Source organism: Pteropus vampyrus, unplaced genomic scaffold (assembly GCF_000151845.1).
Source record: "Pteropus vampyrus isolate Shadow unplaced genomic scaffold, Pvam_2.0 Scaffold2, whole genome shotgun sequence".
Taxonomy (NCBI): Eukaryota; Metazoa; Chordata; class Mammalia; order Chiroptera; family Pteropodidae; genus Pteropus; species Pteropus vampyrus.
The window spans coordinates 28,794,009-28,818,705 of NW_011888783.1; the positions used below are offsets into that span (position 1 = coordinate 28,794,009).

The window sequence follows — 24,697 nt, forward strand, 5'->3', positions numbered from 1 at the left end:
AGGGTAGTTCCATCTTATAGAATTTTTATATTTAAGTTTCCTTTTACAGAATTTTAAAGTTCTATTTCACAAAATGTTTATATTTTGTGTTGTGGTTTATCAAAAAATGTATGAAGTTTAAAATAATCATATCTAGACACCACTCTCTCTTCCTTAAGAAGACCTGCTAATGCTATTATTGGGATTGGGTTAAATGTGTAGATAAACTTGGTGAGAGTAGGTTCACATTTTTATGATGTTAATTTTTCTTATCTGTTGGTAATGGTGCACAGTGTGTTTGGGAAACATTGATCTAGACTCTACAATCTTTCTATATCCTTGACCTTGAAATTGTATAATTGAAGCAGGAGTGTGAGAAGACCATCATATCCTAAGATGCTATGTTTATTTTAATGCTTGATTTCTGATTATGACTAGGTAACTGATGAGTATTTCTCTATTAAAATTAATACATTTGAGACTTGAAAGAGCAATGTTTAAAGGTAAAAAAGTAGTTGATATTTCAGAAAGTTATTACATAAACTTATTTGTAACACAAACCTGACAAATTTTTGCATATATACACGAACCTGGCTAATTTTTGCATATATACACGATTTGCAGTTCTGTTACTTCCTCATTGTGTGTTTGTGTTAGTCTGCACCTTTTTTTTAAGCAACAAACATTCTGCTTTCTTCTCCTTTTTATATTTTTATTGTAAAACAAAACAGATGCAGATATCTACACAAAGCATGCACGGCTTATTAATTGCTATAACATAAATATTTTTTGTGACCACCACACAGGTCAAGAGGAAATATAAGTGGCCTCCCTAGCCTGCTGGCATGTCCCATGCCACTTGTTGCCCCCGCCCCCCGCCCCTGGAAGTATCCACTTTCCTGATTTCTGTAGTCATTGCTTCGTTGCCTTTATGGTTTTATCACTCACATGTGTGTATCTGGCCTCTGTAGTTCATAGTCTTGCACATTGTTTATGTCTTTTAAATCTCTTAAACCTCAGGTTCTCCCTCCAACCCTTTCCTTTCCTTACAGTTTATCTGTTATAGAACCCAGTCATTTGACTTTTAAGTGCCCACTGGCTGGATTTGGTGATGGCAACCTTATGGTTCAGTTCTACTTTCCCTTTTGGTGGGAAATGGTATTTTAACACCACAGTCTGGGCACCAGGAATGCCCACTGCTGCTAGGTAGTTCATTGTTTCGAGGCCTTTTTAACGATGGAGGGAGGATACGTGTATATATAAAATACTTCATGAGTTTGTACTGATAATACCAGTTAAGTTTATAGGGTGCTTACTTAACCTTTTCTATATTGCATCTTTATCTCCTTAATTCCACACACAGAATTCTGGTTCTCCGCAACAGCAGGCGATCATAGAATTTGAGTATGCCATAGTTATTCATTTGTTCTCTTCCACGTTATACATACAGTATTCTTGATACTGCTACAGTCCTAACATTGCACCACTAGTTATGATAGCTGAAAGGTGAGAAAAACAATTTCTTATTGGTATGCTATTCCATTTTCCCTGCATTTTTGGGGGGTGGGGGGTGGAGAAGAGATGTTTATAGTTGTTGAAAATTGAGAAAATTTAAACACTGATTAGCTTTTAGATGATATTTGGAGGAGGAATACTTTTAATTTTGTTAGGTGAGATGTTGGTTTTACAGTTATGTTTAGAAAAAAATCCGTATATATTAAAGAATTGGGGAGTGAAATGATGTGACATCTGGGATTCTTGTTGAAATGCCCCAGGAGAAAATGGACAAAATAGAGAAAATAAAATTGCTCATTTTCAAAATGGAGTGGTAGGCTTTTGTTTATTTTTGAAATTGGGAGGTCAAAAATAGGGTTTATTATATTTTTCTCTCTGTTTCTTTGTAAGTTGAAATTTTTATAATATATATTTTTTAAAAAATTAAGTTTTAAACAGTGAAAACAAATATATGATAGGGTAAGAAGGTACTAAGGAAGGAATAGACGGAGGAGGGAAAATTATAAAGAATGATGTTTCTGTTTTTAACATGGTAGTTCGTTCTTAGCTTGGTGGCTCTGAAGCTAAGAAACTGGGTAACATCTTGAGGGAGAAGAAGAGACTGCTGAGATATGGGGCCTTAAGGGAAGCCAAGATTTAAGGAACGAGTAGCAGAAGAGGAAACTGCCATCCAAGGAAGCTGAGAAGGTGCAAGCCATAAAAGCAGAGACATCAAGAGAGTGGAGCCTCTGAATCCCAGCCAGAGAAGAACCCAGGGAAGAAGGGGGTCATCAGACCTACCGTCCTACAGAGCGGACAAGAGACCACCCTTGGCGTTCTCAGCATCACCCAAATTACTGCAGGGCTAGGGGGTTCCTAGGCCTCATCTCAGGTCAACAGAATCAAAATCTCTGGGGACAAGACTTGGGAATCCATTTTGAGGAAGCTCCCGAGTGAATCTGAAGGATAAGGGAGGATCTACAAAGAGAACCTTAGCAATAGGTGTTTTAGTGAGGGAGAGGATGGAAGAGGAAGAGGATATGGAGGGAGCTGGGGGATAGATTTCTCTTTCAAGAGAGTTTTCTGTGAAAGGATATAGAGAGATATGGGGGGACTTAGGGCTGAGGCTGAGGGGGGTGGTGATTGTTGAAATAGTTGTTGCTTATAACAATATAAGATGGGTTTGCCTGTAAATGTGGAGAATGTGAATGGTTTCCATGTAGGATGACTGAGTGGTCAGGCTAAGCATGAACTTAGGCCTCTACCACTAGAAGAACTTGATTTCGATGGTTCAGGGGGAGACTTGGGAATCATCATCATGGATTACATGTTCTTTTTGTAATTATTTTGAATTCTAAATTAAAAGGAGAGGCACCCAAGTCTTTTCAGTGCCTCTGCTTCTCAAGTTTTGACTGTGCCTGTGGCCCATGCCCCAGGACAAAGGCAAGAATGGGATCTGGAGTGACGACATTAGGTACTTTTCTTAAATTTGTGCTCCTCCTAGTCTGTTTTCTTTCTCAGTTTCCTTTTCTTCGTGTTACAGTGCACTCTAGTTAATGTGTAGAACCTCCAAAAGAGATTGTCCGGTGTGTTTCAGTGATTTGCTTTAGGACTGACTATTCAAGGATTCCCATATTTTCATGATTTCATAATCACAGTCTTCAAAGGTGGAGAGAAGACTGAGGTGAGAATCTTGCTCCTTCTGTTGTACTCTGCCTCAGAGTCTTTGTTTAGTTTTGTTTTTAATAACAGATCAGATTCATCATTTTTACCTTCTAGGAATTCTACTTCTTGGGAGCATCATTTATCTCCTAAATTTCTTTCTTTCTTTCTTTCTTTCTTTTTTTAAAATTTACTTTTATCATTAGTTTCAAGTATACAGTACATTGGTTAGACATTTATATGGTTTATGAAATGATCCTTCTGATTGCTCTTTCTTTCCTCTGCCTCTCTACCTAGCCATTACATTAATGCTAACTACATTCCCTGTGCCGTGCTCCCCATCCTTGTGACCATCTATAAGCTACTAATTTGTACTTCTTTAACCTTTCACCCCTTTCTCCCAGCTCCCCAACCCCCAACAAATATAGATTGTCCTCTATATCTGTGAGTCTGTTTTTGATTAGTTTTTTGTTGTTGTTCCTTAAATTCTGCATATAAGTGAAATCATATGGTATTTATCTTTGTCTGACGTAACTCAGCATAATAACCTCTAGGTTCATGCATGTTGTTGTGAATAGTAGGATTTCAATTTTTTTTAATGGCTGAGTAATATTCCATTGTATATATGAACTTCTTTATCTAGTCATCTGTTGATGGGCATTTATGTTACTTCCATATCTTGGCTATCGTAAATTGTGCAGCCATGAACATTGGGGTGCATAGATCTTTATGAATTATTGTTTTGGTTTTCTTTGTATAAATACCCAGAAGCGCAATTCCTGGATCAAAAGGTATATTCATTTTTAATTTTTTGAGAAACCTCCAGACTATTTTCCATAGTGGCTGTACCAACTGGCAATCTCACCAACAGTGTATGAGGGTTCCCTTTTCTCCATATCCTCACCAGTACTTGTTGTTCTTTGATTTATTGATGATAGCCATTCTGACAGGTGTGAGATGATATTTAATTGTGGTTTTAATTTGCATTTCTCTGATGATTAGTGACCTTGAGCATCTTTTCATGTCTATTGGCCATCTGTATTTCCTCTTTGGATAAATATCCGTTCAAGTCTTCTGCCCATTTTTTAATTGGATTTTTGTTGTTGTTGTTGAATTGAATGAGTTCTTTATATATTTTCGATATTAATTTCTTATCAGCTGTATTATAAGTGAACATCTTCTCCCATTCAGTTGGTTGTCTTTTAGTTTTGTTAATGGTTTCCTTTGCTGTGTGAAAACTTTTTAGTTCTATGTAGTCCCTTTTGTTTATTTTTTCTTTTGTTTCCCTTGCCCGAAGAGATGCGTTTGAAAATAAATTACTGGTAACACTATCAGAGAGATTACTGCCTATGTTTTCTTCTAAAAGTTTTATGGTTTCGGGTCTTACATTTAAGCGTTTAATCCATTTTGAGTCTCTTGTATATGGTGTAAGAAGGTATTCTAGTCCCGTTTCTTTCTTTTTGCATGTATCTGTCCAATTTTTCCAGCATCATTTATTGAAGAGACTGTCTTTAACCCCTTTGTATATTCTTGCCTCCTTTGTCATATATTAAGTGAGCATATGGGTGTGGATTTATTTTGGGGCTCTCTATTCTGTTCTATTGATCACTGTATCTGTTTCTATGCCAGTACCATGCTGTTTTGATTACTGTTGCCTTGTAGTATAGTTTGATATCAGGTAGCGTGATACCTCCAACTTTGTTCTTTCTCAAGATTGCCGTGGCTATTCGGGGTCTTTTATGGTTCCATATAAATTTTAGGATTATTTGTTCTAGCTCTCTGAAAAATACCATTGGTATTTTGATAGGGATTGCATTGAATCTATAGATTGCTTTGAGTAGTATGGCCATTTTAATGATGTTGATTCTTCCTATCCATCAGCATGGTATATACTTCCATTCATTAGTTTTTTTCAATGGCTTATAATTTTCTGAGAACAGGTCTTGTACCTCCTTGATTAATTTGATTCCCAGGTATTTTATTGTTTTTGATGCAGTTGTAAATGTGATTGTTTTCTTATTTTTTCTTTCCGAAAGTTCATTATTGGTGTATAACAGTGCCACTGACTTCTGAATGTTAATTTTGTATCCTACTACTTTACTGAATTCATTGAACAGTTCTAATAGTTTTTTGGTGGAATCTTTAGGGTTCTCTCTATTTAGTATTATGTCTTTTGTAAATAACAAGAGTTTTACTTTTTCCTTTCCAGTTCGGATACCTTTTATTTCTTTTTCTTATCTTATTGCTGTGGCTAAGACTTCTAATACAGTGTTGAGGAGGAGTGGTGAAAGTGGGCATCCTTGTCTTGTTCCTGATCTTAAGGAAAACGCTTTTAGCCTTTTCCCATTGAGGATGATGTTAGCTGTAGGTTTGCCATATGTGGCCTTTATTATGTTGAGTTCTGTTCCCTCTAATCCCACTTTGTCGAGAGTTTTTATCATAAATGGATGCTGGATTCTGTCGAATGCTTTTTCTTGCATCTATTGATACGATCATATGGTTTTTATCTTTCCTAAATTTCATTTCTTTCTCTTTACTTAGTAGAGTGCATTCATTTTTACCTTTAACTTGCCATTATTATATAGATCAGTGAGTGTTTTGGGTTGGGTGGGTAGTTTTTAGGTTGCATCAATTTCCTGGTCTCTTTCTACTAGGTATGCAGAACCATTCCTGCCTCATCTCCCTATCTCCTCGTTTTCTCGTTTTCTGTTGTGGTTCCTTCAGTGCCAACCTGTTCTTTGCACTGACCCTGTGTACATGGTTCATTTTCTTTTTCATGATCATATTTATACTTTCGATGGATATATTTAAATGAACAGCTGTGCGTTTGTTGAGTCATACCACAATTATCTGATTCTGCTTTAGCTGCTCAACTGGCAAAAGCATATTTCAAGCTAAGTTTTGAGAGAATTCCATTAATCACATTTTAGTCAGGGGAGGGGAGAGGAGAAAGACCACTATGAAAAGTCTTTTTAAAGATTAATGTTAATTACTTAATTTCATTATGTTAGAGCAGATTGATTTGGTTGCTATTTAACGTGTCACCTGGACAAACTTTATAAAGGTATAAATAGCTATTAAGGCTTAATGATAAGTTGGTAGGCAGAATTCCATGGAATTATTGATGTGCAGATAAAGTTAGTAGCTGGTACCTGGTCTATTTAAATGGATAAAGGTTCTTTAAAAAGAGTTCCTTTCTGTAGAGACCAGTGTGCTTGGCTAAACATTCCTTGAATCCATTGGCTAAGTATTTAATTTAAGCCTTCTGAATAGATAACGTGTTATACAGTAGATATTACAACTTTCTTTTTCTTCAAATGTATTAATTGCTAATTGTAACCTCTGAGTCTGTGGCTTTTATCGGCCAGAGCTCTTTTTCTCTTGATGTTTCCTCAGGGTTCTTTCTGAAGGTTATTAATAGTCATGGAAGCGCGGCTTTCCAAATAGCGTCAATAACCGTTAGAAGACTGGAGATGGGGGGAGATAATATGTCAATTTCTGACTTGTAGGAGATGTATTTTCAAGCTACAGAAGCCGTCTCAGAGGTCACTGGGGATGGCTCTGGGCAGATCAGCTGGTGTCTGCAACTAGAGATCCAGGCTGTCCTTTCCAAAGGGGATATTGTCCACCAGGGAGTTGTCTGGTATACCCAGAGTCTGCCAGCCTTTTTGTTTGGCTGCTTCTCTTGGATGACACTCTTGAAAATTGAAATCCAAGTTACAAACGATATCTTTTAATTTATCTGAAATACCTGATTATTACTATATTAAATAGAGGACATGGAGCACCCCCTCTCCCCCAGGCATTTTTTTTGCCAGTCTGTTATACAATTCCTTAAACCTTACCTTCCTCTCTCTACCCAAAGTATAGCATAGATTAAGGAGTTGGAATTCATGTGTTTTAATTTACACTGAGTGCCTAGTATGTGCCAGACATGGGAATGTAGCCATGAGCTAGGCAGAGTTCTTACTCTCATGCTGCTTATATTTTGTTGCATGGAGGAAAGAGGGGTTGGAAAGGGGGAAATATCATAAAAATCAACAAACTAATAAATGACAAATTTCACAGGCACATAGGTGCCTGAATCACCATTTGTCTGGTAACGGGATGCTATGAAGAAGGTATGGTAGGGTAATATAGTACAGGGACAAGAGTGGGAAGGTCTGAGGCAGGAATGGGCTTGAGTATGGATGGGGGTGGAGTGTGGATGAGAAGGAAAGCTCTGGTTAGGCTTGTGTATAAGGGTGCTTTTTCTCACCTCCAAAGAAATATGCCCTAGTGTTTCTCATTTAAGAGAGTGCGAGGGAGCAGGGGTAGAGAGAGGGTGCTGAAATCTCTTTGATTTTATTCACCACCCTCCCTTTCAAATTATGATAGGTTAATCATGTTAGCTTTACAGATAGGACAGTTGAGTCAGATGGTAGGTGCCTGAATCACCATTTGTCTGGTAACGGGAGGGATAGAAAGGTCTGTACTATTTGGTTAAAGGTGGGGGGGGGGTGGAATTTCAGACATAATCACAAATGAGACAGAAGACTGAGACAGCTTCTAACTGAGGACGTGGGAGGAAGTAGTATTTTAAATGGACTTTACAGTTATATAGCTAAGAGTTTTGTGTGTGGGGAGGTATGTGGTGGGGAAAATAACAGGCTTCTTCCTACCAATAAGTTAAGAAAAATTGTTCTAGTCACAGTTTGTAAACTGGAGGGCTAGGAGTGAGCCCTGAGTTGCCTAGGAGAATACAACAAAACAGCTGGGAGATGATGGGGTCCTATCAGTTGAAACAAAGGAGGAGAGCCATGGCTATTTGATACAGAGGGAATGAAGTGGAAAATGAGGGACAGTTTCCATGTAGTCAGGCATGTCAAAATAAAACCTAGTTGAGATACCAGTAACGAAGGCATGGAGTGAGTGATCAAGACATTGGAATCTCAGAAGCTTAGCGTAGTTATTATCCTATATCTACTAGGGGTGTAGCAAAGTCAGTTTTATTTCGCAGACAATTAAAGTTAATTTACTGGGGATTTTTTGATTCTTAAATGTTAGCCTAACTTAAACCTTTCATTTATTTTCATTCGGTTAAGGCTGATATCCCCCCAACCCCCTTTTACAGAGTAAATTGTTCTTTCTCCCTCCTTTCCAAACCATATCTTGGGTCTATCTGTCACAGCTGGAATGTTTGTAGTGTAACTCTTTCAGTCAAAACCCTTTCTTTCCTGAAATAATCTATAATTATTTCCTCTAACTACAGGATGAACTGATCCAGGGGCTGGGTTTCAGTTCTATAGGACTTGTCCAAGAAGCTATTTGTATTCATCTATCATGAAAGATCAAATTACATGCTAATATTCTGAAAGTAACACCCATCAGAAACCCTCCAGCAGCAGTGAAGTCTATATAAAACCAAGCTCTGGCAACTTGCACGTTGCCAGTTCAGACAGAGTGTGGTGTTAAAAATATTTCACAGGTCATTTGTGAACTGGAGAAAAGACCCTGACTTAACTTATTTGGTATGATGACTTTGGTTTAGCCTTTTTTTGCAGCTATAACTGACAGCCCATGTCACTTTTCACCCCTCCTAAGGCCCAGGTAGTTTGGAGCAAGCTGCCCTTGGGTTATCTCTCTGCCAGTTGAGCACAGAAGAGACATAACTGTTCTCACATAATGGCTGATTTTTGTCCCACTTGGAGAAGTGGTGGTTGTAAGTATATCTTCCCTCAAAGTTTTATGTCTAGAATTTGTCTTACCGGATCTAACTTTGCCCCCAAATGAGCCTGATTTATACTAATTGCAGTTTTTATTTTGAGATGTGAGTTACAAGAGAACTGAAAAGTGGGGAATGGGGGTAGGAGATAGAAATCACTTGATGTATTGTCAAGTCTGCTTGCTTTTTCTCCCTCCCACCCCCACATCAAGATCTTTTTTTCATGGGCAGGGGGAAATAATCTGAGGTTATGTCAGAGTATATATGAAATTAATTTTGAGTTTAGAGAAATGGAAAGAGGGCATGATTGAAAAGTGGCCCAAATAACAATGAATAAATATTGGTTTCCAAGAGGAAAATCAAGATTGTTAAAGATTTCGTAATCTGTAAAATGAGATTAATATTAGTATTTATTTTAATGTTTTGGGAGAGAGATTGAATGATAATACATATGATCCCTAAGCACAGTACCTAGCTAATTTCACTATTGTTAGGGTGATAATGATGTAATTTTGACAGATAACTGAGAAAGCAAAATTACTCTAATTCTTTTTCTGCTTTGCCTCTATCTTTTATATTAAAGAGAATGAGTTGTTTGTTTGTTTGTTTTGCTTCTTATTGAAAGCATAGCATAGAGTGTATAAAAAGATCTCAAGAAAAAAACTATTTTGAAGAATAGTGACAACCCCCATCAGAGGGAAGTGAGTGACTTCACATGGATGGTATCATTTAAAATAGGGATGGGTGAATGTACAACCTGTCTTTTAAGATTCTTTCTGACTTGGAGATTGTTAGAAGTTGAATTGAGAAGAATGTCAAGAAAGTCCCTATTGAACAAGTAGGTAGTAAGTAAATTATATGTTGAACAAATGGACAAACCAGATAAGTTTAGGTCACCAGGCCAGACAACTAAACGTCTCGTAGATTTTCATGATAGGGAAGACTCTTACATTTCATCTTACAACTTTCTCTTCATCTTCAGTGTTATGGATAACAAATTGTGTGCTGTTCGTAAGTCTAGGTTTTAGAAATATCCTTTATTCTTATAGTAGATTATCAGCTAGATTACTTAACATAAATTTTCTAAAAGTTGACTATAGAAATGTATTATACTCTGCATTATTCTGTGACCAATATTAAAATGCTTTGTGATTTTTGGGTGGGGGATGGGGGGATAATAAACTGCAGTGTATCTGTGACTTTATCCAGCTGTAAAATTGTGATGAGCAAAAGAAGTGCCAAACTTGGTCTCAAGCCCACACATGTTAGAAATTGAGCTAAACGCTAGCTTTAACTGGATATCAATCTGATCTATAAATGGAGTTTGAACACTACCATGGGGTTTAGAAAGCATTTCTGTTCTGCTCTGGTGATGTGCCTGTTTTTAGTAGAATATCATGGGAATATTCTGTCTTCTAAGAGTTAGTCCTGAGGTATTGTAAGAGGTGGTACTGATTTAAAGAGGGTACCTTAGTTTAATTAGGAGGTCCTTGTGTCTGAAGTATTAAGATCCGTTACCATGGATAGAGGGCCTTATCCAAGAACAGAAAGGAAATGGTTAAACTGAAGGCAAAAATTCATACTCTGAACCCTCCAGATAAAATTCTGTAATCCCCAATACCCCATGATTTTTCATTTAGGGATTTTGGCCTTAGAACATGTAAAGATTTGGTCCTAAAAGAAGACGAGCAGTTGAGTACCTTCTTATCACAGGTTTGTGTCTCATTTTAAAAATAATTAATTGTGTACATAAAAATTATTTCTACATTAAAAAAAGAACCTCATGCCTCTTCCTCGACCATAGATTTTGTTTACTTCCTTGATGTTAGCGAGACTAATGAGATTTCTAAACCTGTGCAACAGTTAAATTTTTGTCAGGTATTGGGTAAATGCTCAGCCTAAAATATCTGGTACCATCTGGTTAACTGGTATGGTAGAAGGACCGATCATTGAAGGGTAAAGCATTGGTTCTCAAAGTGTGGTCTAGATCTTTTGGAGTTGCCATGACTTTGGCAGGGGTTCCATGAGGTCCTTCTTCCAATGACATAGATGTTCATGGCTGGATTTGCTGTGTATACCTCAACTGATACATTTAACATATTGAATGTAGAATCATGTATGAGAATCCAGTTGTTTTCTACTAAGCCAGACATTATAGAAATTGGCAAAAATGCAAAACGGTGCCACTTATCTCACTATATTTATTGGGTGGGGTGGAGATGTAGTTTATATATATATGTATATATTAAGGTATGTTTATTGTTATTTAAAAATACAATATTTTAAAAAATTCTCCATTTTAATTTCTAATAGAGCAAATGTTGATAGATAATGCCCACATAGACAAGCTAGGGGCCTCAGCGATTTTCAAGAGTATAAAGATTCTGAGACCAAAATGTTTATAAACCACCGGAATAAGGCATCCATGAACTATTGAATTATTGCCACTGTCTTTTTCTGTTACCAGTAAGTTCCCCCCTTTTGCAACCCACATGGGAAACTTCGTAGCCAAAAATACTTGAGAGCAGAGAAATTATAAATGTACTTTTAAAACACTATTTTTCTGTTTAGTATATTTTAAAATTAGAAATAGATCCTTGGGGCTTCAAGTTGGGACATTAGCATATTGATAGTTTAATAATTAAAATATGATGAGGACATTTATTCCAGAACATTATCCTTCTACATTTCATTTCCCCTTTCCTTTTGGAGGCACCATTTTCAATAGTTGAATTAACTGGTCAGCAGAGATACTCCAGATACTGAACAAAATGGCAACCAGTAAGTGATGCTGACATTTTTTTTCCTAAAGATTTTTGGCAGATTTTGAGCTATCTGTCTATAAACAGTAGATTAGCTTGGGGAACTGAATTTATAATACTTTTCTGTTTTCTATTTACGAGCCGAAATTAATGTTTTAATTTTGGTTGCACAGTTGTAATCTGTTAAAAGGTATTTTGGGACATGGTTTTTTGTTGGCTTTGTGACAAAAAAAATTTCAATGGTGACTGTCTTTTAGATTTTTGTTTTAGTAAGTGAAAAGATTCTTGATTTTGAAATTTGAAGTTTGTGAACTGCTAACTTTTACTATTACCTGAACTAAATTTTACAGGTTAAAGTTACAGAGAAGGTAAATGTTTTAATTCTGCTATTTCTTTGCAAATGTATATGTGTTTGTGTGTAGGAGGGGGCTGGAGGAGATTGCCGATTCTTTAGAAATTAAATTTAAATTGAGCTGATTAATTCAGGGAAAATTCAAATTTAACAAGTATTAAATGTGCACCTACTTGGCTCTGGTAGTAATGAACAAAATAGACTAGATTTTGCTACCATGGAGTTTACAGTCTAGTGAGGCAAGCAGGTGTTCGAAAACACACAAGTATGAATATGTAATTATTAATTATGATAAGTGCTATGAATGAAAATAGATAAAGTGGTGGATGAGAGTGTAATGAGGGCATATGAGAGTTGAGGCAAGTTTCTAGAAGAAAGCGGCATTTAAGTTGAGACCTGAAGGATGAGTAGGAAATTGCTAGGTTGGGTCCAAGCAGGTGGGGTATTATGTATATACAAAGGTGCCAAGGCAGGCAGGAGCCTGGCTGCTTGCAGTGCTTGGGAGAATGGGGTCATGAGGGGCCTCGACGGCAATGAATATAGAAAAGTGAGGAGAAAGCTTACTAGGGCTTGTCGTGTCTTAATGAGGTTCTGACCCTAGCCTACCTCTACAGATTTCTTAGTTTTTCTCCTCTTTCTTTATAACTGTGCTCTAGGCTCTCTGTGTCCTAGCCTGGTGTTTTTTGAACCTCTTGAATATATCTTAAGTAATGAGGATACACCATGTTTCTTGCCCTGGCCACAGTGCTTCTGTGAAAACTGAGAAGCTGTGCCTTTTTCCTTAAATGCTACCTTGTCTCCACCACAGGGTGCTACCCACCCCAGTATACTTACCACCCCCCCCCCCCAAGCACTCACACAAGCTTATCCTTTTACTAGTACCTCCTAGTCATCTTTCTGGTTGCTATTTAGATATAATCTCCCCAGGGAACCTCCTCCACCCTTCAGGAAATCTCAAGTTATTTTATTAGCAGTTTAAAAAAAAAAAAAAATGCCTACAGCACCTGGTGTTCCTAGGTGACCTCCCATCCAAGTACTAATCAGGCCTGACCCTGCTTAGCTTCCAAGATCAGACATCAGGCTTGTTCAGGGTGTCATGGCCGTAGACCATGGACCGTGGCTCCACCGGGGCGTGAACAGCAGTTTTGTTTCACCATGTTTTTTTCTAACATTTCATTCAGTTTTTAATTATACAGTCTTTTAGATGATTATTTGATGACCACCATAGATAGTAAGATCAATGATAGTAAGGACAATGTTTGTATATTACACTGTTTTAAGTTTCTAATGTTTAGTATATAGTACTTTTTCAATAGTTGTGGAAGGAAGGAAGGGAAGAAGGACTGGAATTCAGAGATAAGATCAAGATAGTCCAGTAGTTTTCAAGGGCTTTTGATAATATATCTCATTAGCTAAAAAGTTTTGTAAGCATGCACCCTCAATATGTATGTTGGTTATAACTTTTAAATAAAATAAAAACCATTATAAGACATACATAAAATAGAAATTTAAAAAAGATTAAAGACAAAGTATTTAAGGGAATGTTAATAGCGATGACATTGTTAATGAAAATCTCTAGTCATTCAGGATAATGTTTATTGTTTATTGTTTATGATGCTGGATGCAAATGAATTTTTCAAGTAGTTTTGAATTTTGAATTTTGGGAGCCTTCTTCACCTCAGATTCAACTGACAGTTAATTGCTTTTTTCTAGGAAAGTGATTAATGAAGAACCACTAGGAATAGAGATATCAGCTCTACCATTTTCTTAACTCTTCTGGTGCTTTCATTAACAAAATATTTAATCTGTGGTTTCCTTAATGGTTTTAGAACATTTACAGTTTGGGGAGGGCTTACTTCATTATAACAAACCAGTACAACCTATAATTCCACTTAAATGGATCCTCAAAAGTATAGTACGTAGCTATCCTCTCTCTCTAAGCAAAACATGTCCACCCTTTCACATTAAATAACTCCCACTCTTTCTGAAAAATACCTCTTGTACTGAACTGTCATAAGGAACTAAAAGAAACCAAATAAAGACTCAAATTATTTATTGCTTTATTAGATTCAAACATTTTTTATAAGATAAACATTTTTAGATATTCATCTCATAAGTCAGTTAGTTGTCTTGCATGACCTTTGGATGCATGCACCCCTTTTGGAGACAAATGGGCTAGGCTAGAGACTGACAGACAAGTAATTGATTCTGAGAGTCGTTCCACCAGTGCTGTGGGATTGAAATCACTGCCAATGGAGAGTTGTTTCACTAAGCATTTTCCTTTTGAGCTAGATCATGAATTAGGTAGGAGAGGGATGGAGAGGGAGGCTCAGGGCATTTGAGGCAGAGGGAAGCAACAGTATGTTCCTGTTCAAAGGCACAGAGATAAGGTTAATATTGGGGGAACTTACCTCTGGTTGTGAGGGCCCTGGGGGCCAAGATGAGGCAGTTTGTATGTCTACCCTTTGTTAAATCTGAGGTTATCGTAAGAATGCATTGCTTTGCCATAGGTGAGAGAGTTGTTGTAGGGTTTTTTGTTTTTTTGTTTTTTTGTTTTTTCCTTTTGGGCTATGCGATGATGTAAGGTGCTTTACCTGCAATCCTTTTAAACGAGAAGTAAGGCTTAACCATGGTAATTTGGGTTGAATGATTCACTCACTTAATCTTTAACATCATGTTAGAACAGTCTATTCATGCTTCTCAGAGTTTTCAATTTAGTGCCAATTTTACATTCAATAGGATAAGATAAAATTCAAACCTAAAATCCTTTGGGAATGCCAAGCCTTATTAGCTGAGAATTTTTCATGTCCCTGGTGAGTTCTTTGTGAGAGGGTAAGCTTAGAGAAAGTCACCTGAGAGTGGTCACCAGCAGGAGGTACATCTGATTAACTCCTTAAGATGATTTGTTTAGATCTGTGTAAAGGGTATATGTTTAAATATACTAAGAAATAAGGCAACATATGTGAGGGGGATTTGTAAGAAAGGCCTTGAATGGCAGTTTGAAGATGGTATGCTTAATTTAACTTGTCATACTGCAGTTAAATTTTTTGTCTTACTTATATCTCTTTTTTTCCCTACACAGTTGTACAATGGTAGAAGGAGTGATGATTCTTCCTGTGCTAATGATGATTGCTTTCCCTTCCCCTACTATGGAAGGTAAGTGGCTCACGGCTATCTGGGTTAGGATAAGTGTACAGTCATGTGCCACATAATGACATCTTAGTCAAGGACAGACAGCATAGATGATGGTGGTTCCTTAAGATAATGGAGCTGAAAAATCTCCTAGTGGTATACATTACTCATGTGTTAGTGGTGATGTTGCTGTAAGTAAACCTACTATGCTACCAGTCATATAAAACTATAGCACATACAATTATCTACAGTACATAATATTTGATAATAAGTGATGGTTATGTTACTTCTTTATGTATTTACTATACTTTTTATCATTAATTTAGATTGTACTTTTCTGCTTAAAAAAAAAGAATTTGATATAAAACTGTATGTTGTGTTATACTGGCAGCAACCTCATACATCTTATGTTTACCGTGTCTCCTGATTGCATCATTTCCTCTTGTTCTTGATTTAATCTTGCGTTTTTTTTTAATACAGTAGCATGTTGTATAGGCTTGTAGCCTAGGTGTATAGTAGGCTGTCCCAACTAGGTTTGTGTAAGTGAGCTCTGTGATGTTTACACAACGATGAAATCGCCTAATAGTGCATTTCTCAGAACGTATCCCCATTGTTAAGTGGCATATGATTTTACTGTGTATTGTTTGGCTTACAGTAAACAAGTTTGTTCTTCGTCCTATCAGACTTAATTCTCTTCCCTTCCATTCCTTCCCTCCCTTTATTAAAACTATTTTTTAAGCTATTTTTTAGGTTCACAGCAAAATTGAGAAGATAAAGAGATTTCTCATACTCCCCTCCACTCCCCACATGAGTCGCCTCCTCCATTATCAACATCCTTTCAGCAGAGACATACATTTGTTACAATTGATGAACCTACATTGACACATCATAAGAAATGACCCAAAGTTCATAGTTTACATTAAGGTTCTCTCTTGGTGTTGTACATTCTATGAGTTTGGGTAGATATATAATGATGACATATATCCACCATTATAGTGTCATACAGAATATTTCACTGTGCTAAAATTTTTCTGTGCTCCACCTGTTCATCCTTTACCCTGCCACCCTTAATCATTAGCAACCACTGATCATCTTACTACCTCCATAGTTTTGCCTTTTCCAGAAAGTCATGTAGTTGGAGTCATGCAGTGGGTAGTCTTTTCAGATTGGCTTCTTCCACTTACTGATATGCATTTAAAGTTCCCGCATATATTTCCATGGCTTCATAACTCATTTCTTTACAGCACTGAATAATATTCCATTATCTGAATGTACCACAGTTTGTCCGTTGACCTACTGAAGGAACATCTTAGTTGCTTCTAGATTTTGGCAATTATGAATAAAGTTGATATACACATTCAAGCGCTGGTTTTTGTGTGGACATAGTTTTCATCTCCTTTGGGTAAACACCAAGGATTCTGATTGCTAGATTGTATGGTATAGTTTGTTTAGTAAGAAACTGCCAAACTGTCTTCCAAAGTGGCTGTACCATTTTGCATTCCCCCAGCAATGAATGAGAGTTCCTGCTGCTCCACATCCCTGCCAGCATTTGGTGGTGTCAGTGTTCTGGATTTTGACCATTATAATAGGTGTGTAGTGGTGTCTCTTGTTTTAATTTGCATTTCCATGATGACATATGATATGGAGCATCTTTTCATATGCTTATTTGCCATCTGTATATCTTTTTTGGTGAGGTGTCTGTTCACAGTCTCTGGCTCATTTTTTAATCGGGTTGTTTGTTTTCTTATTTCTGAGTTTTGAGTTTTTGGTATATTTTAGATAACAGTCCTTTATCAGATGTGTCTTTCGCATATGTTTTTTTTCGTAGTCTGTGGCTTGTCTTCTCATTCTCTTAACATTGTCTTTCACAGAGCAGTTTTTAATTTTAATGGTCTACCTTATTAATTATTTCTTCATGGATTATGCCTCTAAAAAGTTGTTGCCACACCCAAAGTCATTTAAGTTTTCTCCTATGTTATCTAATATTATTACATTATGTGATATTACTAATGTGGCTTACATTAAGTTTCTGTTGGACGGTGCTTTTGTAAGTCAATTTAGGTATCTATAGTGTGGATTCTGCTGTAAGCAATGCTGTTAAAAGCATTCCAATAATATTGCAGTGATTTTAATTAGTGTCAAGAGGATATGAAATAAAGATCCTGCATGGTGAAGTTTAAAGGAATTGGAGGTGTTTTAACCAGAAGAGAGGTTCATCCTAGGTTGAAGGAATTAAGAAGAAATGGGCTGGAAAGATTTGATGGGTTAATAGTAGTTCACAGCTAGAGGATCTGACCCCCTCCCCAAGGGACACTTGACAAGTCTGGAGACATAACAGGCAAGTTTCTAGAATTTTTTCTTCTCTTTTTAATTGCTAAACACTGTGATCACTATAACAAATCTAAAGAATGTCATGGAATAAAGTGCCTCCAAATTCCATGACTTTTTCTAGGTACAGTATCAGTTCTATGCGGTATTAAGCAGTTCCTTAGTGGACCTGTGGTATAGGCATGATAGAAAAAAGCATATGGAAGAGAACTTGAGATGGAAATGCAATACGAATAGAGGAGAAATGGAGAAGGAATAGGAGAAAGAGAAGGGGACAAGGGCATTTATGGAACAATATTAACAGCCATGCTATTGGTTGTTTCTCCTGCTTTTAGCTCTTAAACTGCCCAAAGAATCCAGCAAATGACTTCTTAATGCCATAGTGAAGATATATGATGAAACTGGTTAGTCTGGCTGGAATGGACACGGATTGCCACTGAGGTTTTGCTGTTTAATATGCCACCACCACTAGGATGTTTACAAGTAAGGGAAAGAACACATCATTTTTCAGTTGCAATGGCTTTTTTTTAAAACAATATCCAGCGAGTGCTACAACCTAGAGTGCTCTAATCATAATAGCAGTTGCCTTAGTCCTATCTTCTCTCCATGACTCAACTCCTTGTTATCTGCCAGGAGCATATTCTATGAAAAGACTCTTTGTTTTTGCATATTTACGAGGAATTAAAAAAAAAAAAAATCCACCGAGAACCTCCAATTGTAATACACTCTGTCTGATATACTCAACATTAGTTACAAAGCAAATATTAAGGATAAAAGACTTAACCAAAAGTGATGAATAGTAGGGCAGATAAATTAAATCTTTATACATGCCCCATAGATTGTTCGGTACAGAGCTTTAGACCGCCGTGTTTAAAAGGAAATAGACCCAAGTTTGATGTTTGCAGAACAGCTATGGCATCTTATTAGTTGTGCTTCAGTGAAGCCAAATGACATTCTTGGGCTATAAATAAGAAAGTTGTAGAGACTTTGTACTAATATATTTTGTTGGGTAGTGTACTCTTCTTAGACATAAAAAAACAATAACAAAAACTTTTTCCCCTTTGTTTCCCAATTACTCCCAAATGTTTCTTAAATATTGTCTAGAAATAGTGTTAAGAATTCAAATAATAGGTCCCAAACAGTGATTTTGATAGAGTTTGGCTAGTATGAGTGTACTTGAGAACATTTCTCAAGTTCTGTAGAATCGTAAATGTTTTGGGGCAAAAAAACGACCAAATTAGTTAGGAAAACACTGCTTGCTATAACTACCTCTTTGATGATTATATAGGTAATATTTATGGAGTGGTTAATATGTGCCAAATGTTGGGCTACCTGCTTTATATGCATTGTTTCCCATAATCCTCATGATTACTCTAATGAGATAGGTTTGGGGGGCAGGGGAATCTGCTTTTTAATTCATTAAAACTCTTGCTTAAGGTTATACAGCCACACAAAAGGTATGATATGCTTTAAGAAATGGTGTTCAGAAGTTTTAGTCATCATCAGTCTTCCTCAGAATTTTGCATTTTTCACATCCACATTCATATTAAATCTGGTGCATGCTAGAATCCAGCTCAACCTAGTCTGTTTTAAAGACTGAGGTGAGAAATTGTAATAGCGAATGATGAGGCCCCTTCACCTGGATTTCTGTTTTTTTTTTATTTTTTATTTCTTATCTCTCATGCCAGTATTCATTTTTCATGCTCATTATATATACAACTCTAGCTGCAGGAAGAGTTTTATTTGCTCTCACAGAGAAGAGCACTTGAGTCCTAATTACTCGTATATCCTTCCTTTTCCTTCCCATTAATAAGACTAATCATGCTCTAATACTGCTATTATGCCACCAGGGAGAAGTCCATTTTTGTTCCAGAGCCTCCATGTTTGGCTTTCCCTCTGTCCCTGTGAGGATTTGCAGGTGGTGACCATGACACAAATACTTAAAATGGAATATTGCTTCTCAGATATATTTCAAAACTAAGATGACCCATATTTTATCAAATTTGCAAGCCATAGTTAGATTTTATTACAGCAGAAAAGGTTGGACTTTTTGCAGAGTTCTGCCTGTCCTAGAGAAGATTGCTAAGTCCTAAATTATTTTCAGGGTTAACTTGATTTTAGTATTTCCAAAGTCATTGCCACTCAGACTTTCCAGCCCAATTACTCAATGAGGGAAGGAAGGGGATAACTTCAATAGACCTTTTGTTAGGGACCACAGAGGTGCCCCTCTTTGCCACTGGGGCGAGGGGAAAGGGGGTGGGGTGGGGACGCGGGCAGGGTGGAGAATAGAATAAATAAGCCTTTCTTTGAATTTCTCATTATTGAGGATTCTGAAAGTTCTTGAAGGGGTGAATGAATGTAAGAGAAATGTCTCAGTATTAAATTTGTTGTTCTCATTTCTCATTACTGTAATTTATCCCTTCTGTTAAGAACAAAATCTTTTTCATTGACACATCATCAAATTAGAGACTTGGGGGAAAGAGATGAGATATAAGATATACTGAGCTATATGCCACTACCAGGACTTAAAATTTAAACATCTGATGAAGCTGTACACTTTGAAGATACTGCTTCTTTATTGTCACATTTTCTTAGCTAACAGAATGATGGTGCATTATCTGATGGAAGGTGAGTTGTGACAAAGCTTCCTTTTTGCTTTTCTTTCCCGTGGAATGTTTGTTTCAGAGGTGGGTGGTTAAACTAAAGCCACATCCATTATTTTTTTCTTTAGTGAGTATTAGAAAATGTTCATATTCATTGCATATTTGTATGAGAGAGGGGTAGCAGTGGGGTGTAGAGAGGACTCTAAATATTCATTTCAAGTCAAGTATTGAACAGAAGGGAAAACAAATCTAAGACCCAAGCTCACTAAATGATTTCTTTGTGGTCAACAGTGAGTGGGCAGTGCAAATAGCTTCTAAGTTTTTCTTTTACAAAGATAGGTCTCAAGAATGAGAAGGATGCCATCTTCTCTTTATGGACAAACTAGCGCAGAAGAGATTTGTAGAAACATCATACATGCAACTATGATATTGTGTCAGATGATAAGACTATATTATATATTCGGTCTTCATCCACATCTCCCAAACCCCTTAGAATTTCCTAAGTGATAAGAACAACAGTGGCGTTTCTTGTTTTGTTAGTGAGGTGACTTTTGGATCCCTCATCTGGATTTAACCTTGAGGTTAGAATATTGGAGCTTTCAGCCTCACTCCCTGATTTCCAGGGAGGGGAGAGAGAAATTGAGGTTGAATCAGTCACCAGTGGTCAACGACTTAGTCAATCATGACAATATAATGAATCCTCCATAAAATCTCAAAAAAGACAGCTCGTGGGTCCCTTTCTGGAGAGTTTCCACATTGGGGAACTAGAATGTTGCCATGTGCCACCATGGTGGGCCCTGAGCTCCACGGGGACAGAAGCTCCGTTGTTAGGGACTTTGCCTTCTATGTCGTTTCATCTGGCTATTGATTCATATCCCATAATATCCTTTGTAGTAAATTGGTAATCTAGTGAGTAAACAGGTTTTCCCGAGTTCTGTAAGCTATTCTAGTAAATTAATCGAACCCATGGGAATCTCTGATTCATAGCCAGTCGGTGAGAAGCACAAGAAACAACCTGGGCTTGAGATTGGAATCTGAAGTGGAAGGTGGTCTTGTGGAACTGAGCCCATTACCTGATTCTCTCTCTGTGAAGATAGCGTCAGAATTGAGTTGAATTCTCAGAAACTCTGCTGGTGTCTGAGAATTGCTCGTTGATGTGGGGAATCACCACCTCCCACCCCCCAGCAACTTTTGCTCTTGAAAAGAAATAAACACCAAGAAAAACAAAAGGCATTTAAAAACTAATTTTTAACTTCCAAAATACTGCTAACTGTCCTCGGAAACTTCCCTCTGCAGCCCAGCATGACCTCAGGCAAGCTTCCATAGATAATGATTATATGAAATAGTCATAATTACTCAGAACTCATGTTGATTCCAAAATAGTGTAAGACACAGGGTGGGGTGGCTCTCACACTTTTCACTGTGACTCATAGTAAGAAACATTTTAGAGTTAGACCCAGTGCAGCTACATTTAGAAGCATTTTAGAGTAGGAACCGCAGGCCGCTGAAACAAAAATTTCATGAAAGTTATTACTCTTACTATGTTTAATGTACACCTATCTTTTTTCCTTTTTCATCCTATTCAGTTTTATTTCGTTTACAAAGAAAGAAATAAACCTTGTCTTGAACCACTAAATTGATCCCACTACCCACAAAGGGGTCATAATCTATAGTTTAACAAAGATAACGCCAATCTGCTCCCTAGAGCTCACTGCCCTCAGGTGAAAGCTCTGACAGCTAACCTGTATGTTTTTGAACAAAGCTGGCCTGAACTTTTTTATTTTTTCACACCTTCATGTAGCCTGACGTCTTCTCTCTCTCCAGGCTGGTGATTTGACAGGAAGAGGCAAGTTTACATTTGTGCCTTCTCATCCTTGGTCATAACATTGGAACAGCTGCTGCCTGATTCTAATCAGCTGAATCTGAGCTCTGCAGAGCAGGGTGTTTCCCAGACCACAGAGATGCTCCATCTAATTCTTTGTTATGGGTTAGAGCAGAACATGGACTTTTCTAAGACGTGTATATTTGGGGGATGTGGGAAGGAGAGAAGGAATAGGAGGAAGACTGATATTCCTCTTGGGAAGGGGGTGGTGAAATTCACCTTAAAAAAACTCCCCACAAAACTCTGCCTGTCTTTTTTATTCAAATGGTGATTTAGAGGGAGGAGTGACCTCTTATTTATTTTTTGCAGCATTCGTTTTGTCTTATGAATTCTGGTACCTTAAAGAATAGATGGGGGCGGGGAGCGGAGTCTATAACAGCCCGCATCCAGAATAGAAATGGACTCTCGAGATGTATAAAATACTACAGAATGCCATGTACAGTTACATAGTCATGGCTTCTCTTTATGTTTAACATCATGTCATAGTTCATGTGCTTCACAATGTCAGTTTTGTGAAGAGTTAGGGTAATTTTTAATAGTTAAGTGGTGTTGCTAGACAGAGTGTCTTCTGAACGGAAGGCCTTGTTCATGCATAAGAATCAGGCCTTTCTCAAGATCTGTTACTGCAGCAGCACGATGGAGACAGTAACAAGGTAGTTGTGAGGAACTAAGGGGAATACGTGCAAAGAAAGCTCTAGAGTGCGCGAGGCTGGGACTTGGTGGTGTCTGTCGTTTTATCCCCAGTGTCTGAGACAGTGCCTGGCATGTAGTCAGGACTCAACGCATATCTGACAAATGAATAAATAATGTTGGCTACAATAATCAGAATTATTGTCATATAAGAAAGATGAGAGTTTAAGAGACAGAGGGACTCTTCTGGGCTGAGGAGAAATAAGAGAGCATCTCCTTCTCAGAAAAGAATTTATTCTGAGTTTGAGGGAAGAGAATCGGTCAAAAGAATCAATCTTAGATTCCTTCAATTGATGAGTTAGCATGAGTATACTGGCTGGCACTGGTGATGTCAGCATAACTCAGAGTGGTCCTGCTGTCAGGGATTCACGAAGGTTATAGCATAGCACTGGGAGTATCCACGGGAAGGTCTGAGGTTGGTGACATTAGCCCAGGGAGGCAAAGTACGAAAGGATAAACAGGCGTTAGACCAGAAAAGGAAGAACTGAGAAGGACTCATTAGGTAGGGCAGGGGCTAAGCCCAGAGAAGTAGGGCGATGGAGGACTCCGCCTGGCCAGTCCAGCATGGCCAGAGCAGTCTGAGAAGGGATTTGGGATGAGAGCTGAGGCCCTCCTAGCCTGGCAGGCAGGGCTCTGTGCCTGAAGGCAGTGAGGGCTCTTGAAAGATTAAGTAAGGACAGTCTGTGTGTTTTGGAAGAGTTGTGTGGTGGAAGTGGATCACGGGGCATGGCAAGATAAGTGGTAAAGGGGTGAGAAAATCTGGTCTTCCTGCAGTGTTGTGGCAGACGGGCCCAAGTGCTGCATTTTCAAAGGCATACCAACTATCAACTTAATGGTGGCCAACAAACGAGACAGCGAAAGGAAAAACCAAACTTTGGTTCAACGAGTACACCTTTGTTACAGGTGGTTCACAAATAATAGCAACAACAGCAGCAAACAACACTAATCTAGTAATAATTCCACTGCTACTTTTATTATGAAAGCAGATGCCTGAGCTGCTGACTTTTCTAGCAACTTTTTTGAGACGTTTAAATCCCTGTAGCTGGCCCTTTGTTCCTGTGTTGCCATGGAGTGTCAATAAGCCCAGCTCAGAATAACCCAGGCAGTGAGACGAGAGGTACAGCTTGCTCACTGGCATGTTGGCTGACCAGGTTACACTGTTTTCATTGCTCCCGTCTTGGGAGGAGCACTGGGCAGCTGGTTGCCCTGGCAGCTGTGAAAGGTGTATGTCTCTTGGCTGCCCAGAGTTTGAAATGCAACCAAAACTTGCCTGCGTACTAAGCATGTGCAACTCCCGATTGAGCTGATAGCAACTGAAAATAGCCCACTGAGCACCTGTCCCTTGTACACCAGCCTCTGGCCAGCTGCCATTGAGGACAGTGTGGACTCACTTGGTGGATAGGTGAGGGGCTGGGTGGATTTTAACGGTGTTTAGGAAGATCTTGGAAACTTTGGCCCTGGCTCAAAAGGGAGGAAAAAAGCAGCAGGCTCTTCTGAGCGGTTCTGTTTGGCACTTCTGTGGTTAGTGGGTGGCCACAGTGGCTGTGTACGTACAGTATGTGGTGAAGATTCCTTATAGTTCTCCTTGCTCAGACAAACTGTGGTCCAACAGACTGAGAGGTAAAGTTTTCTCTCGGAGGGATGGGCCTTCATAAAAAAATCCTGGATGGTAGCCTTCCATGGGTTATGCTGCCTCAGATATAGAAAGAGGAGGTATTGAGTTAAACTATATGTTTAATTTTCTACCTACTCTTTAATCCCCAATGACTGTCAGTCAGTCACTTCTACAAGATGTCTCTTTGCTAGATTATTCTGTCTCAGCAGTCCAAATGTGGGCACAGAATAGAATCACAGCATGTTGGGAGCTGTCTGTTCCCCTTTGGGACTCTTTCCATTTCCTTCTGGGTTTTCTTCTCTTCAGCGGGTTGCCATTGTTGGGCATGCTTGGCACGCCAATGTGGATGGAAGCAGGCTCTAGAAGGAAATACTTCTGAAATGACTGGTGGTATTAAAGCTACTATTTAAAAGTGACCCTTCATAGATACTTGGGTTATCTTTAGGCTGTCAGTGCTCTGCAGCTACGGGAGCCAAAGAGAATCTGCAGAAACG

The 24,697-nt window shown here is 38.1% G+C and overlaps 1 protein-coding gene across 8 annotated transcripts in view; it reads left to right on the top strand.

Moving 5' to 3' along the window:
* ACVR1 (activin A receptor type 1) overlaps positions 1-24,697 on the top strand; it is a 122,205-nt gene that overhangs the window by 52,742 nt on the left and 44,766 nt on the right. For all 8 annotated transcript variants that reach the window (XM_011359063.1, XM_023530026.1, XM_011359091.1 and 5 more), the window contains one exon: positions 15,036-15,109. In XM_011359063.1, the coding sequence (XP_011357365.1) occupies positions 15,043-15,109 (67 nt within the window). In that variant the 5' untranslated portion in view covers positions 15,036-15,042. The remainder of the gene's footprint in view (positions 1-15,035; positions 15,110-24,697) is intronic.